Below are 17,861 nucleotides of genomic sequence, written 5' to 3'. Positions count from 1 at the left end.
GTTTCATAAAAATATCAACCAATTTTTTTTTTTTATGAAAATAGTCTTCATTAGGTAATCCAACCTATTAAGAAACTGGTATTCTTTCGTTAAATAATCCATAAGGAAAATTGGGTTGTGCGCATATAAAAAGGGTCAAGATATAAGTAATATATTATATATTCACTTAAATTAAAATTAAAAACTAATTAAGATTGCCACATTATTTTTTCGGATGGAATTATTGTAAAATCCGATCATAGTGACTTTTGTGATGGTCAGAGTAAAGTTAAATGATCATGGATGAAATGAATGAAAGAAAAATGACTATTGCGTAATAGATACAAAGTTAAGTAACCATGAATGAAATTTAACCTTTTATAAATACGACGGAACTATTTGCGACGTTGCGTAATATTTTGGAAAAAAATATCCAAATAACCTTCCTTAGATGGTTAATTGCAACTTATAGCATAACTTTCATTTTTTACAAGTTGTAGCAAATCAGGTTATAAAAAAAGAAAACGAAAAACGTTTTTCTAATAATATAAATAAGAAAATACAAATTTTATTTATGAAAAAATAGATTTTTATACCCAAAAAGGGGATGATATTTATTGTCAGGATATCAATCATTCCTTAAATATCTCTAAAAATGATTTTACACATACTTCATTAAATAAAATCATTATTCAACCAACGATTTCTTCTCTTTCATCAGAAATTCTCTTTCTTCTAATCTTCCTTTTTGTTCTTTAAAAAAAATCTGATATAAGGAGTATTATCAATTTCTTTATTAAATACACATTGCATACAACAATAAAAGATATGTCAATGGATTTTAGAGAAAATATTGAACAACTGTTATTTGTGTTGGTAACAACATAAATAAGGATTTGAATGTAGATAGGAATCTTTCATAAGAATAATATAGTGAAAATTATCTTGTATATACTTATTAGACTGTTTCGTGTATGAAAACTGTATAAAATCAGTATGTATTTTTTGAATTATTTCATGTATGAAACCTGTATAATATCAATATTACATTCAAGGTTTATAAAATAGTTTCTCACATGTTATATTTATATGAAATGAGTATAATGTGACTATGATATTCAATTAAGAAGATATACATAAGATTATAAATTCAATGGGATCAGTTTATAAAGTAATTTATTACATGTCACATTTGTATGAAATGTGAATGAAATAGTTATCTAAACTGATATGTCTCTTTGAATCAAGTTTTCATCTCATCTACTTTTGTATTAAATTAAGATTTAATGAACATTGTCATCTTTCATACTGAAAAAAAAAAAGAATCAAGATTTATAAAAAAAATTGCAGTATCTGGTTGACACAAACTTAATTGATATCAAATTCATTCAATGATGTGAAATATGAAACAACTGTTAAATTAGCATAACATTGAATAAAAAACTGCTTAAATATCAAAACTAAACTTTGTTCATATCAACAATCATAGAAAGACAACAGTAATGAGCACCAAAAAAATATTAAAATACAGTATCCATGTCTATGCATGCTTTATTTTTTTTAGGGACAGTTGAACTAACAATGTCTTTCAAAATCTTTTGACCACTGAGTCTGCTCATAACGCTGCCAGTCACCTCACTTTCACTTATCGCACCATCATCTTGCTTTTTTCGAGCATAATCCCAAAGTAACGCACCATATCTCATACGATGGCTAAAAGCATTGAACTTGTTGGTTGAAATATCAACCTTTTTGTTGATATTACTTCCGATATGCATGTACAAATTGAGCTTCTAGGGCAGTTCAATTTTGTTGGGCAAGCTTTCTTTTTGCTTCTTGATGTTAGACCCACTTTCAATAATTTTTTTTACACTTATCACAACCAAAAATAGAAGAATAAATAACTACAGTTACAACTTTACTTAGAATTCACACGAAGAAATTTGAAAAGGAAGAAACACTTTTAGAAGTATTGTATCAATAAAACTCATATTAGATAAGTGAAAAAGATGAGTAAAGAAATATGTTAACAATGGTAAACCCCATTTTTTTTTTCAAGAAATAATTTGAGTATGTAAATGGAGAGGAAACATATTTTGAAAATGAAAGTAGAAGAAACGTGTTTAAGTAAAAAAATATTCTTTTAATAAAAGTAGCTTGTGAAAGGTGTGAAACCTTTTGGAATAGATAAATTTAGGGATAATAAATGAAGATATTTATTTATACCATAATATATTCTTCCCATAATTATCAGCATACTATTTAAGGAGAAATTGAATACTATCCTATAAAAAGGGAATTAATTTTATTGTATAAAATATAAAACCGAAATATGTAAATAAAATAAAATAAATAAATATTTTTAAAAATTTCTATAACTTACAATTAAAAAATTATTAATGTAATTATCTAAAAGTGTTGCTATAATTTATAATTTCCAATCTAATAATTATATAGGGGATAATTTTCACTAATATTTTCATGAGTAGGAATATTTTTGGGTAACCTTTTGTTGGGCCTTATGGGTAAGTTAGAGTTGCACTCAAATTCAGCCCAAATGGAAGGAATAGGGGAGCAGTTGACTCTACATAAATAGTAGCTAGTGTGAGTTGGAACCCTAAAACTAGAAAGCCAGAGAGTACACAGTACACTGCACACACGTCTGCGCTATCTCGGAAATTGGGGAAGTGGAGACAACACTTGCTAAAATAACTTTGGTATAGTGTATTTTCAATAATACTAGTAGCTGTATAAGCTTTGGAGTTATTTTAGCAAGAGTTGTTTTCCCCCTTCTCTACTCCGTTCGTAAATAGGTGATTTTTTCAGCGTGGTCGTCATACCTTTGAAAAGAATGCAACACTTATTTCGTTTCAAAATATATAATTGACATGTTTACCTGAGTGAACGTTAATCCTCTTTTTTCAATTTTACTAAGTGACAAGCAATGTCAAGTTTGATTTTGTCGAGTTTTGAAGTCACATATGTGGAGTTTTGGAATTGAGTTGTATCTATTACAACTATTGTTGTCTGTTGATATTCTTCCAATTGAATCAGCTGCAATATCATTCTTAATTCACAAAATGATGCAATTTATCACACTCGTACATGCTAATAATAAAGAATATAAGGGCATAAAGTTGGATGCAAAATCATTATAATTTGATGAAAATTAAACTTAAAACCTTTTCATCCCGAAAACCTTATCCAAGACTTGGAATACCCAGCTAAGCCTTGGTTATCATGGTTCAAAAAGAAACAAGGAGAAAATTATCGCATAAAGTTCAAAATTATCAACAGTAATTCTATAAGCATGACACATAGTTCAATTTTTTTGTTAAATCATTCTTCTTTTTAATTTTTTTTTCACCTAATGCAGGGCGGGTTTAATGCTGTGTGGTTTATGCGCCGGGATTGATGGGCGAATGAGTAAAGAAGGTGAGAGGCAAAAGGCCCTTTGCAAACAGGCATCAACTTCAAGGTGGTGTAATCAGTTTTTTTGTTTGCTTCCCATGTGGTGTCCGGTACCTGCATTGTAGCTCGACTAATCCAGATTTGTGCTGCATAGGGCCAATTCAGGGAAGCCCTCCCTGCCAAGGATTTTTTCCATTCCTGGACTCGAACTCGAGATCTCTGGTTAAAGGAGGAGCAACCCCATCCGCTGTACCATATCCTTTGGTGGTGGTGTAATCAGATTTACTCTAATGACACCATATCTATCGTTGATGTTCTTGATACATTATAGATGGGAATAGGGGCATTCTAGAGTTCCAATTGTAAATTATGGTTTCAGTACATACATAAGTACTGTTTTGGATGTAATACAGAGTTATTATTCTTTTTAAAAAAATAAAACTGTACTGCTTTTTTATTGTCCCGTTGTACTCATTCATGTCATGCTATTTTGTGACCTCTGATCAGGGTGATTTTTATCATCTCTAGATTGAGCTTTGATGGAAGAAGATTGGGAAAAAGCCATGGAATAAAGCTATGTGTGTGAAAAAGTTGATGAAGTAAGTGCTATTCCATATCCTATATTTATTCTTATTTATCACCTTGAGAAATGCTTCTATTTTTATTCACATTATGAAATTACTCTCTGCTTGCTGTCGATCGTAGTTGTTTTGGTCAGACATACGTCTACAAGTAAAAGAAAACTTGTAGAACCTTGCATAATAAGCATTTAAATACATTAAAATTGATTGGTGTCTTCATTGTTTTGTTAATAGGGTTAATTTGGGTTATGACTTAGGGTTGGGTGGGATTGGGTCGTGGTTTAGAAAAAGAAGAAATTCATGGGGACTTGTTAAGAGATATAGGGGGGACTTGTGAAGAGATATAGCCATAGGCAAAAATTGGTGACCTTGTTGCCCCCAAAAGAAGGAAACATGACTTTGTTAGATAATTGCTAATAGTTGGGTGTCCTCTTGAGTTACTATCTCGAACATGTACACGAGATGAAGGAATTACTCTCATTTGCGGACTGCTATAATAGAAGAAACAAATAAACTTCTTGAAGATGTACCCAGTTTGGAAATGTACAAGCAATGGTTCTACCTAATGAATATTGATTTATCCCGTATTTCCCTTTTGGCTTGCATATCATGCACTAAGGAATGATCACAAGAATATTGTCTCCACTTAACACACACAATGATAAGAAAATCATGTAACAACATAATACTTTCTAACTGAGTTGAGGTAAGCCTAATTGTAGAACACATGAAAAGTTCAGAAATGCAAATTCAGGAATCAAGCAAACAGATGATTGCCATTTACAAACAGGAAAATGCTTATTGAATTTGAACTTGATTGATACATTACTTGGGTTTGAGTTGATAGAAAAGAAAGATTGAATTTAAATTGACAATAGATAGAGATTGAGTTGGTCTTTGTTGTTTGACTAAATGGAAACTTATAGCTCGAAAGAACGTAAATGACTTTGATTACTGTTGGCATGGGTTCGTATCATGAGCGGAAATTATCAATCTAGATACAGAACTTTGATAGAAGTTTGAGTTGAATTTAACAACAGACTGCTTATTTGCAAAATTAAGATAAGTAGGGAAAGCAATATTAGTCAATGGCTTCCCTATTCTCATTGACTGTATCTACCATCCATGCTTCAATTAGGAAATAATTCTCCTGTTCCTGTCAAGGAAAATTATGAGCTTGAAAGATAGGATGAAAAACTTGTAATTCACTACTGATTCGAGATATGGTCATGATGAAGGCAATTTGTATCTTTAAGCCTTTGATTCAGTAGCAGAAGGCATGGTCAGTGGGCTAAAACCATGTTGAAGACTGGCTTTCCACACTTTCTCAATATCAAACGTCATGTTTCCACACTCATTCTCATTCCAACCTTCCAATGCATGCAAAATCCCGGCTATTCTCGATGCATTCATCACCCTTCTTGGTAGCCAGTTCTGGATTCATAACAAAATTAGTCATGAATTTCCTAATTATTTGAAAAATCAAATGATTGAAAATTAAGGAAATTAAGTGATCTTTTCTAACCTCACAAGAGTCTACATTTTCAAAATGTTTTGGGACGGTCATGGCTGGTGTGGTGAAGTAGAAGCAATCCTTGCGAGCTTTCCTTGTTGGAAATTGTGAAAAAGGAATGAACAATGTCCCTTTTGGCGCTTTCAGTTGCTCATCTTTACTCAATCCATCCCCCACTAGCCATATCTGCAATACAATACTTTGATAAAGAAGTATTCTTTCGGGCTGTTCTAGGCTTTGCGAACTTTTCTAGTTCGACAGCCAACAATGTGGGATAAATGCGGGGAGGGGAAGAGAAGTGTTCTCTTTTTATCTTTGAACCTTTTAAAGTCCAAATGGTTTAGAGATCAGGTCTCTGGGATAGGAGAGGAGGAAAAAGGGAAGGTGAAGGTGAAGGAGTTGTTATAAACTACTATCAAATTATGGTTTATACGTTTGATGCATAAGATTTTGAAGGGATCAAGTTAGTTGCAGCTTCAGGATTAAGCATTGCTTTTAGTCTCTTGTACTCTTTTCCATCTAGCATAACCTGTATATAAAAATTTCAATGGATAAGACGGGGAAACCAAAATCATTGTGGAGATTAATATATCGTTAAATTTACCTGAATTCCTCCTTGGCACAAGGCTAGGACAATAGAGTAAGCAACTTTGGAGAAATGACCTCTAAGGACCACTTGGGAAGTTCCTTTAGGAATGGAGTTTAGGACTATAGCAACAGCTAAACTACTTCCATCCACCACCTTCACTTTCAACTGGGGATGGCTCCTTACATAAAGTTCAACGTTATTATTCTGCTGCATTTCCTGCTAGAACATTATATTTGTGTATAATTGTAAGTATCAGCTGAAACCCTCTATTGTCTGGCCAACAATATAGGGTGGTGGAAGAATTCTTTTTAATTCATAGTCTCCCTAATAGTTAATATCTGCTTTGGCTAATATTTGATATTCTATAGTTTTACTTGCCTGGTTTAGGAGTCCAAGGCTCAAGACTTTTATGCCTTTCTGATCTGCTTCCATAATCGCTTCCTCAATCAAATTGTTAATAGTATCTCTTTGCCATCGCATAAAGTACTGAACAAAATAAAATATTAGGCCAATTAGTCTCTGTAGCAGTGTATAATGCAGAACTTACAACTAATCGTTCTTACTTGTATACTATATTTTGGGATAGCCCAAGTTTGTATTTTGAGATTCCTGAACAAATTTCTCTCGACAACAAATGTGTGACCATAAATCCAAGTAATCAAAAACGACCACAGCGTAATGGGCCACATTAACCACAAATACCACTTAGAAGCATGAGGCTTCGAGGCCAAGGATGCAAACCCTAGACGGAGATGGTAGATGGATTCTGGGGTTGTTAGATGTGTTAGGTGCACCACGTCAGGTGATTCAGCTTCCCTCTCAAGTGATTTTTCATACAATGTATCTGAGGACTTGTCCACTGTACCATACAGATAGTCATACATTGGCATATAAAGTGAATAATTTGTTCTAAATTGAGTGTGATGTAGTGAGTGGAACCTGTGCCATCAAAGAATTGATATTAGCAATAAAGAATGAATCTAAAATCTTCACAAATAGAAAATTATCAGGGGTTAATAGTCTGCCTAGTCAGTAGGAAAATATATATTTGTAAGAATACTCCAGTTTCCTTTTTATCCTTTTATGTCCTGATTAACTTAAGTTAGAAGCAAATATATATTTTCTGTTCACTGAGCCTTCTGACTTTGGCTGTACAGAAATAAACAAGTTGCATCTCTGTTGTCACAAATTCTATATAAACAGTTGTGCTACCTTGTAGATATTCATGATATAACCTCTCTGTTTCTGTTTTCCTCCGTGGATATAACATCTTGTTGTCACACAACTTTATCTTTTAACAGTAATGTTGCTTTTATGCGTAAATTTTGTCATTATAGTGGATGAAGTTCAACAACTTTATTGCTATTGTGGGTAAAGTTCAATTATCTTAATGTGACAAAAAATTGCTTTGTGACTTTAGTGTTATTATTGGTAAAGTTTGGTTTACTTCTGTAGTGCTAAAGTTCAGTGATTATATGTGAAAGTGAAATTCAACTTCAAAGTTTCTAGTGAATACCTTTTTACCGGCAATTATTTCAAATAATCTTTGTTAGCTCAAGTAAATTCCTGTGATATTCAAATCACTTTTGAAGATAACCATAGCAAATGGAAGTTGGATATGATAAGACAAATGCAAAATGCAAAAACACATGGTTTATAAAATCTTGTCGAGGTAAAAGTAAAAGAAACGTCTCTGAAGCATTGTTTATGCTATAAATATAAATAAAAATTGAAATAAAAGGCCAGCAAAGACTCACGAGGGCGTGTACATCAAGTACTTGAGAGGGGGGAAGATAGAGAACATCCACTTAGGAATTAGCTCAAAGTTGCAATGGCCCATGAGGTTCATGAAATCAAGATAGATGGCATAAGCACCAATTGAAGCTATTGAACTAGTACCAGTGAATAATGTTACGACGATTGGTATAAAAAAGAGCAAATAGTATATTACAATCTCGGCAAATGGATGAATAACAGCTGCAAGAATTAAAAAAAACGTGGTAAGTATTTCCAGATAGCTAATTGATTGTCTTACAGATTAAACTGAAACCTTGTGGTTATTGTGGCCTACAAGCTTTCAGGCAGGTCGTAACCTCCAGAAAGTCAATGTACGAAGTAATTTTATTCTCATCTGTCCCATTTTACTTGACATAGTTATTTGTTTTAAAGTTTAAAGTATATACATTGACTGTGTACATAATTTTTATGTTATTTGTCCAATTTAACTAGTTACTGCAAGGTATTACTGTATTTCTAAATTCTAGGTATGATATCAGACATGATATAGAGTTGCATGTTTTTGTAGGTTCTCCTGGTTTATATATCTAATGTATGTTCTCGACTGATCATTCTACCTCTAGAAAACTTGATCAAATAAAAGAAAATGCTACAAAAATATCTTCTGAGGACTTACCAGTGTGCGGCTGGGTGACAATAGAGGAGTGATGATGGGAGTGATAACGAGAGTAGAGAAAATGGTGATGCAGAGCTCTGTGAAACCAGTAATAGAGAAACTCCACGGGACCGGTATGCATCAAGGCTGTTATAATGATCCCATCAATCCTCCAAAGAGGCAAGTGATGAGTCTGTGTGAACATCAGGTATCCAATGTAGAATACCACCCCATTAAGCATGATTTGATCATCCCTAAAAAAACAATGCAACCTTAATTAATCATGTCATGTACGATTTGTTTTGCATAATCTTTTTGTTTTGTTTGATCCCTTATGGGCACTGTCGAAACCTAATTAGTAGTTAGTACTGCCCAAAGCATGGTTAGACATGTACAATCTAGTTCAAAATTCTGACGCCTGTAAGATATAGCCTATCTTGGAACTGGAACTTTCCCATTAACTTCTTTAGCTGGAGGAAACCTGGATGTCTCATCAAAAGTTTTAGTGCTCAAGAGGGTTTAGTTGTTGCAGTTCAGGCCACCAGTGACATGTTCAGCTTTGGGCTTGGCCCCCCTTAGTTTTAAAACACGTCCTAGGTTCTAATGCTTGCTTCCGTGGTGGTGGTAGGATTTTCACCAAGTGGTTTTAAAATATAAAGAAGTAAACATAGAAAGAAGCTAAGGAGATTTAACATCTACTATATCATACCTGAAAAATAATTTTAACCTTGTATGGTGTAGTGTAATTTTCTGGGGAAGGAGGTTCTGATGAACTTCCTTGTGCCCCATAGCTCCCGTTTAGAGCAGTGATGGGGATGAAGAATGAAGGCGTGAGGGTGGGAGGTATACGTACCAGTTCCTTTCTCTGTCAACTTGATCAAATTCAATGCTCCTATCAAGAATCCGATTATCACCCTTAGCAGTCCTGTAGCGCGAAAGGGATATCCACATTTGGTGGTGAACCATTCTCATGAGTAGATATACGAGTATGAAAATGTATGAAATATCCCTCCGGCTTTCATCTTTGCCCATGAAGAATGAGTATATGCTATGACCCGCAAATGGTGCCAAAAGCAAGTACTTCATCACGACAATTAAAAAATGTAAAAAGAGTTTAGCAAAAGTTCTAGTATAGTAACTTCACGATTCAGCACAAAATCATAAATTTGAAAAAGATATGGAAGAAAGAAGAGAATACACAAAGTTAAATGCATTAAACTTGCAAATGCCAATACTACTTGAATGTAAGGTAGGATCTGATAATAAAACACACACTTTTGTTGTTCACTTCTACTTGTAGGACGGTAAAGAACTCAGTGCAAGACCATACAGTACTGATGCATCAATGAAGGAACATGTAGTCGCCAACAACAGAAGAAGAAACATAACATGTTTTGACTGGAAAAATAGTTTGGAATCCAAGAAAGAGTACCTTGAAGTTGCCAAGGGATGCCCAAGGCCATTCTGTAAGGATTCCAGGTTTAGTAGCCATTCTTTAGTTTGTTCTTTCCTTATGTTATCTTCAAAGCCCCTGCTTCCACTGCCTTGTGTGTGTGTGTTTATATAAATATTGAATTCTGTATAGAGGGAAAGCATTTTCAATCTGTTCAGTTCTGCCAAACCTTCTTAAAGTACATTCCTTCAAAAGTCAAATCCTAAACCATGAGATAATTTAGTATGCAGGAACAAAATATCATGTCTAGCTCCAAGTTCTATTCATGTTTTATCTCTCGTTATTACTTTCTCTGTTTTAATTTATGTGATATAGTTTGACTTAGAACAAAATTTTACTATAAAATAAAATCTTGAAACTTGTAGTCATAATGTTTTGTGGCTATAAGATTTCGTCAATAAAAGTTATTTATTTTCACATATTATATGTGTCATTCCTTTTAACTAGATTAATAAAGAAACAATGATAATTTTATGAAGTTGAGGGAGTATGACAGTCAAAATTTATTTTTGGACTGCATGGCCAAGGGATAAGCAACTAAGTAAGCGTTTGGACAAGCGATTTCATGTCCTAATTTGAAATTAGGAAAGATAAAATTTTAAGTTCTCCAAAACTTGATTTGATAATTTTGATATCATGATATCACCTTTTTCAAATACAAAAATGGATCCACAAATTTATAATTTGTAAATAAAGGCCACTATTTTATATTTGTTAAGTGTTAACTGTTCATTTCAGATGTTAACAATTAATCTGTAGTTGGTATTATTACTCTTGATATGATCAACAAACGGCTTAAACTAATATAATAATGTTGGTTAATCTTCTCGGTCATTTGATCCAGAAATGCATGCTTAATATAAGGATATCCTCCATATTATGTAGGAGGATTATATTAAAGAGTAAAACACTGCAACTCATGTTTCATTTTACTTTGTATTGTTAAAATTCTATCAATACTGTTATGAAATTAATCAGGAACAAGCAATATGATTATCAAAAGAAAAACAAGATGAACACACACATTTATGTGGAAATCCTTGACGGAAAAAACCACGGCCAGAGGAGGAAAGATTTACTATATCGGAGAGGAATACAAGGAGGAGCCAAAGTTCTCAATGACATACAAGAACCGTCATATTAAAACTAACTCTCTAAGTCACACTTATATAATACGCGCGTACAAGAAAACTCTATTGGCCCGATTCCCACGCTACCATCACAAGGCTCTCAAAAATCTCAAACATGAATCGCACCGCGATCTTTTCAGGGACGGATCAACAAAATTTGGGTCACAAACTCCAACAACTACATATTTTACTTTTTTAGAATAGCTTTGTGAATTGTGATAATGTATTATAGTTGTTGTGAACTTTTATTTATTTGGCAAGATTGTACAAGTATTAAAATTTTTTTGATAATTCACTTATGAAATTTTTATGTCCACGCAGAAAAATACAACTTAAAAAAGTTAAATTGTGTGTCCAAATAAAATTTCAACTTCATCTCAAATGATTTCAAATTATGATTTAATCTCGTATAACCAAACGAGCCTTATGAGTTTCTTTTCTCCCGAACAACTAGCATTTTATTTTTTTGAAGTTCGGAGATAATTTTTTCTAATAAAATTTCCAAAAAACAGATAAAAATGGAAAAAGAAAAAAAAAACTAAAAGGCTAAAAGCGTGCCATCACCCATGCCTTATGCATCCGTTAATTGGTCCAAAATACCTAAGATATTGTATAATGAATAATATTGGACCAAATACTTAAAGATATGGTGTGTCACCTAATCTTAGGCATATATCTATTCTGAATTACTCTCTGCATTTACTTTTCCTTATCACTATTTTGCTTTTCGAATTTAATTTAATTAAATTTCAAAACTAAATTAAAACAAATTAGTTAATTATTTAAATTTATAGTTTAGATGATCGAAAACTATATATGTAAAAAATGCTATAAGTTGCAATCTTATCTTAATATAATGAAAAAATACATTTTAAAATATGTATTAAAATTCATGCAAAAGTGAATAATTTTCATGATCAAACGGCTCCCAAGAAAGACATGAGAAAAAAAAGTTGTACTCCTTTCGTTAAAAATACTTGTTGCATTTTATTTTTTAAGAGTTAAACTATCTAAATTTTGCTTAATATTTTTTTGTGTATTTTTTCACCTTACTAATATATGAAAAGAATTACAACTTATATATTAGTCTCTAAGTTAATTAATTAAATTATAATTGTTATAAATGTATTTACATTATAGTGAATGTCTATTAAGATCTAATAAGATCTATCAAGATCTAGTTGATATCTACCAGGATTTGAAGTATCTGTCTTTTAGTTAGAAACTACGAGTATTTTTCCCTATAAATAAAGGAATTTTGTTCATTGTATTCTCAATCTTATAATCTTTCATCCTCGAGAAATAAAGAAGTCTCCCCTTTCTCTCTATTTATTCTTCTTGTTGTTTCTTTATATTGCATAACACGTTATTAGCACGAGACTCTACCAAACAAGGTGAGATTATAAATTTAAAGGCAATTTCATGATTATTTGTCTTTTGCTACTAATGATATAATTATTGTTGGATTTGAGGAAAAATAATTGGTTTGGAACCATTTATGTTTTAAATTTATTCCTCAAAAACAATATTATCAAAAGGGATGATAATATGTTGGGTTTAAGTCCCATTAATTTATGCCTAAGACGCCTTTATATGGATAAGACATTGAGTTTGAATGTTAATGCATCATATTGATGATATTATGATGGCTAAGGCAAAATAATATATTTTTGATGAAAAGTCATGAAATTTGTTCCATTTCAAGAAGTGAATGTGGTAGCATATATGATATATTCTGAAAGATATGTTAAGAGAAAAATTCTCTACATTATATGCATACCTCAATTTGCTCTTGAATTAGCAATATTTTGAAAGAGGTTATGTGCACTTATAACAACTCACCTCTGAATAAGACAGAATAACTGGGGTAATAGTAAATATGAAATTTACTAAAGAATTTTTGCACATGTTATGGTAACTTGGAGTTACTAATACAAATCATTTAATCTATTGATATAAATGATTTGCCATCATAAAGATGTGCATATTGAGTATTAGAAATATGTTGAAAAAATAAATTTTTTTTCAAGAATTGTTTATGTCGCCTGTTTTCATGATAAGTTGGTTGGACCAAACCAACTAATATTGGGATTGGATCCCTTAAAATCTGAAAAAATATAAAAGGTGAATAAGAGCCCGTTCACCTGTCAAGTGATCTGCTAAAATACATCGAAATAAGATGATCACGTGTACATTTATTGTCAACCTGCAGCTTGACATTCATAAAGTTGTTTTCTCAATAAATTAGGTTAAAAGCATGATTTTCAGATTGTGTAAATAAGACAATTTATCTTGATAATGCTGGTTTGACATTGAATGCATTTGATAAATAGCTAAACCATTACTAATGAGAACAAAGCTTCATGTGTTGGTTTGGAATATGATATGCACTTGTATGCATTATACCAATAAATTATGATTATTTCTTCCCTCTCAATTGGTTCAAGGCCAGGAACCAACTATTCCATCTAATAGTTTTGATGTGTGGTATACGATTGATGAATATACCATGATGCACAAAGATGGATTTCTCAAAGAAGATGCAGGATGTATGTTAATTTTCCTAACAAAAGGGGGAGATTATAAGAAACTATGAAATATGTTAGAAATTATCATCAATCCTCATTCAAAAGATAATTCAAGTCAAATGTCGAAAGCATCTCATATTTAAGCTGCAAGTGCTCCTATTTTGTGTCCATGAAGGACAAAGTCTATGCATGCATGAAGCGTGGTAGACCAATCAGTTCTAAATAAAATAATCCTTGAAAAGGATAAGGAGCAAACAATCATAATAAGAAGGCAATGTGCTCTTGAAGAGCCTACGGCATAACACTTCATGAAACCTTATGAGAGATTCAGGTACCTAAAAACAATGAAGTAATGAGATCTCAAAATGTTATGTCGCATGGTGAATCGATACGAAATGATATATCATCAATATCTTCGATACAATATTGACACAATATTATTAAAGATTACGAGGATCTGAATTCTATGTTTATTTAAGCATGCTGACGTAGAACAATTATCAAGTGACATGAAAGAATGCATCTTAGTAAGCATATAACTTATTTAATTTGCAATCCAAACACTTGGAGATGCCACTCATGAAATGTTGAATATTGTCACTAGACAAAATTTACATGAAAACTTTTAAAGATTCCAAATTTTTGAAGCATATAAAAGTTTTTGAGAAACTTATTTATAATCCTTATATTGTATAAGGCTTATAACTTGAAAATTATTGAAACTCTTGGAGGATTTTCAAAAGCAATAGATTATTTGCTGAAATGAGAAATAAATCAATTTGGATTGGTTATGAAGTATCATATCTTAGTGCAATCGATGCACTCATGTAGCTTGCAGATACTACAAGGCCAGATATAACCTTTCAGTCAATTTGTTAGCAATGTATATTTTTTCTCCTACTAGGAGACATCGAAATGAGATAAAAAATATGAGCTTATTTTATTCTAAAGCTTGAAGTCTCGATCTTGTTGGTCATGCTATGCTGGGTACTTATCTGATCCGCATAAATCTTAGTCTCAAATATGCAATGTGTTCATATGTGGAGATACTGCCATATCTTAGAGATATACAGAGCAGTCTATCGTAGCCATTTCGTCGAATCATGCTGAGATAATAGCTATTCATGAAGCAAACAGAGAATGTGTATGATTAAGGTCCATGATACATCTCATTCGAGAAAAATATGGCGTGAAATATGACAATCTACCCATAATTTTATACAGAGATAATGCAGCATACATAGCGCATCTTAAGGGAGGATTCATAAAAGGAGATATAACAAAGTACATTTTGCCAAAAATTTTCTACATACATAAGCTACAAAAGAATGGTGATATTAGTGTACAACAGATTCATTCAAGTGATAATGTGACTAATTTATTCACCAAATCTTCTCCAATTGCAACTTTCAAGAAGATACTGCACAAAATCGGGATGTAAAGGTTCAAGGATGTTCTTATTAGGGGGAGTTGATACGCATTGTACTCTTTTTTCCTTACGAGGTTTTGTCCCACTGCGTTTTCCTTGTAAGGAATTTAATGAGGCAACCTATATATGTATTATTAAAGATGTGTACTCTTTTTTCTTCACTAGATTTTTTTCCCACTGGATTTTTTCTAGTAAGATTTTAACGAGGCACATTCTCTATTTAGACATTCAAGGGGGAGTGTTATAAATGTATTTACATTATAGTGAATGTCTATCAAGATCGAATAAGATCTATCAAGATCTAGTTGATATCTATCAGAATTTGAAGTATATGTCTTTTAGTCAGAAACTAGAAGTATTTTTCCCCTATCAATAGAGGGATTTTATTTATTGTATTCTCAATCTTATGATCTCTCATCCTCTAGAGAAATAAAGAAGTCTCCTCTCTTCTCTCTATTTATTCTTCTTGTTCTTGCTTTATATTTCATAACAATAATCATAAATGGCAACCAATATTTGTCATCATAGGCATTTGGTTAATGTCTGGTTGAAGTTTTTTTTTTTTTTTTTTTAAATTAGAGATAAGACACTGTTACCTCCTCAAACAATAGTCGAAATTGTTATGACACATCTAAAGTTCACGGAAATTCTATTACCCTTCTAAACTATTTTAAAGTATAATAAATATGTCCTTCAGAGCGCATAACACCACAACTCAATTCAATTAGTTGTGGTGCTATATATGCTCTGCCACATGTATAAATATTTTTTAATTCTTTTTGTTATTTTTTCATATTTTCTTTGTCTTATATTGAAATAAGTCAATATATGACAACCCTTTCGATCGTTTGTGAAATTTTCTCATCTTTTCTATTTCAGCACTCTCCGTAGTTTGTATACGTGAATTATGACTCGCGGGATGAGTAGTATCAATTCTTGAGGTATTCGAAAGTAATTTAAGTCATTAACGAGGTTATTGAGTTTGAAAAAGTTAAACCCGATAATAGTCAACCTTTGATCGAGAAGGCCTTGAATTAGTGTTGTAGTATTTTTAATGGGCCCGGAATGTACTTTCTAGTCAATTTACATATTTAATTTATTTTAATAGCGTTTCAAATAAATTTTGAGGATATATTAAAAGTTTTGGGTATTTTAAATAATTAATTTAATTAGTAATTTAGTGGGTCAAAATAATAATTTATTTAATTATATGGTTAATATAAGAATGATTTCAAATAAATAGGATTTACCATTCACATTGCAATAACATCAGAAAGTCAGGAGGAGAAGAGCAACTTGTGGTTTCTCCATTATTCTTATACAGTATAATTAAGGTAATATTAAATTTTGTACATCCGTATGCAGGTGTTAAATTTATATATAGTAAATCGTAGATGAAACCTTAGATTCCACTAATAGGTAGTATGGGAATTTGTACAACCAAAATTAAGATTTCAGAAAAGGGGCGAAAATGATTTAATAGTGCATCAGGTTGCTGACAACAATACTATGTGTTTGGGTGGCAGGAATAATACTGCGTAGTGTTTGTTAACTTTAATTCCTTATATTTCCAATTAGCTAAAGGACAAAATTGATGATTAGGTAGATAACCTAATTAAGAAATTATGATGGAAAATAGACAGTTGCTTTTCAATCTTGGTGATTCTCTATCAGTCACAATTTCTATAAATTGAGGCTTAGATATATAAATTTTAGAGTAAGAATTTATAAATGGGTGTGATTAAATTTGTGTTCTAATGAAAATTATATATATTTGAACAGATTTAAAACATTCACAAATTTTATGGAAGGGAAGACTCTTGCAAAATAGCTTGCAATTTGATTTCTTTGATTGAAGCAGTTTATGATTTAATTAGAGTTTAAACTCTATTTAATTGTGTATATGCTCCTAAATTGGATAATTGTTGATTGGTATTCGGATATGCTTGAAATTGGTGATATTTGGATTGTTGAGGTGTGTAAAATGATTATTGAAAATTTACTTGATGAAATTGTCTTATGACTTTAAGTGTACTTGTAAACTTGGTACATCTTATTGTATGTTGTGAGGTAGTGTAAATTTGATATTGATATTACTTGTTTATGTTGGATCAGGTACCACGCCGGTATAGATATGTATATGTTGGATCAGGTACCACGCCGGTACGGATATATATATGTTGGATCGGATACCACGCCGGTACGGATATGTATATGTTGGATCGGGTACCACGCCGGTACGGATATGTATATGTTGGATTGAGTACCATGCCGGTACGAATATGTATATGTTGGATCGGGTACCATGCCGGTACGGATATATATATGTTGGATTAAGTACCACGCAGGTACGGGTATGTATATGTTGTATTGAGTACCGTGCCGGTACGGGTATGTATATGTTGGATCGGGTACCACACCGGTATGGATATGTATATGATGGATCGGGTACCACGCCGGTACGGTACATGAACATAGATTGTTTCCTGTAGGTCATGTCTATTTGGACAAAAATAAGTCTCATAGCATGTATGTACATATTTGTGTTAATTCTGTGAATGTTTACAGTATGGTTGATACTTGATACTTTTGATGGTTATGTGACTTGTTTGTGAGCACTGTTTGACCTGTTGTTGTTGTATTGTTGATTTATTGAATATTTGTTATGTGATGATGTCGGTCTACTTGTTATTTGATTTATGTTGTATACATGGTATTAAAATGAGTTGGCCTATGATACCTACCAATACATAGTGATTTGTACTGATAATACTCTGTACTCTTCTTTTATTGAGTGCAGAAAGTGTTCTAGAGGCTCAGACATGACCTCACCTCTAGAGTTTGATAGTGGATCTT

At 32.1% G+C, this 17,861-nt stretch overlaps 1 protein-coding gene across 3 annotated transcripts; it reads right to left on the bottom strand.

Moving 5' to 3' along the window:
- Nucleotides 1–4,894: 4,894 nt before the first annotated feature.
- LOC107844196 (very-long-chain aldehyde decarbonylase CER1) lies at nucleotides 4,895–10,037 on the bottom strand. 3 transcript variants are annotated; one of them, XM_016688674.2, is made up of 10 exons: nucleotides 9,898–10,037; nucleotides 9,319–9,545; nucleotides 8,487–8,719; nucleotides 7,831–8,050; nucleotides 6,637–7,012; nucleotides 6,452–6,559; nucleotides 6,089–6,289; nucleotides 5,918–6,013; nucleotides 5,497–5,670; nucleotides 4,895–5,405 (listed from the first exon to the last, which is right to left on the bottom strand). In XM_016688674.2, the coding sequence occupies exons 1-10, from the start codon at nucleotides 9,955–9,957 to the stop codon at nucleotides 5,223–5,225; spliced, it is 1,878 nt and encodes a 625-aa protein (XP_016544160.1). In that variant the 5' UTR covers nucleotides 9,958–10,037; the 3' UTR covers nucleotides 4,895–5,222. The 3 variants fall into 3 exon arrangements, with proteins under 3 accessions (XP_016544160.1, XP_016544161.1, XP_016544164.1); XM_016688675.2 differs by lacking the exon at nucleotides 5,918–6,013; XM_016688678.2 differs by lacking the exons at nucleotides 5,918–6,013; nucleotides 6,089–6,289.
- Nucleotides 10,038–17,861: the final 7,824 nt, after the last annotated feature.

The sequence above is a fragment of the Capsicum annuum genome, chromosome 1 (genome assembly GCF_002878395.1).
Source record: "Capsicum annuum cultivar UCD-10X-F1 chromosome 1, UCD10Xv1.1, whole genome shotgun sequence".
NCBI lineage: Eukaryota > Viridiplantae > Streptophyta > Magnoliopsida > Solanales > Solanaceae > Capsicum > Capsicum annuum.
This window is presented reverse-complemented; position numbering and strand designations above follow the sequence as displayed.

Excerpts from the sequence above, each read along its gene's own strand:
- LOC107844196 (XM_016688674.2), bottom strand. The coding sequence starts at position 9,957 with ATGGCTACTAAACCTGGAATCCTTACAGAATGGCCTTGGGCATCCCTT. Across the intron at positions 8,051-8,486 it reads TGTCACCCAGCCGCACACTG|CTGTTATTCATCCATTTGCC; the intron begins GTAAGTCCTCAG and ends TAATTCTTGCAG. Across the intron at positions 6,014-6,088 it reads TGTGCCAAGGAGGAATTCAG|GTTATGCTAGATGGAAAAGA; the intron begins GTAAATTTAACG and ends TTTTATATACAG.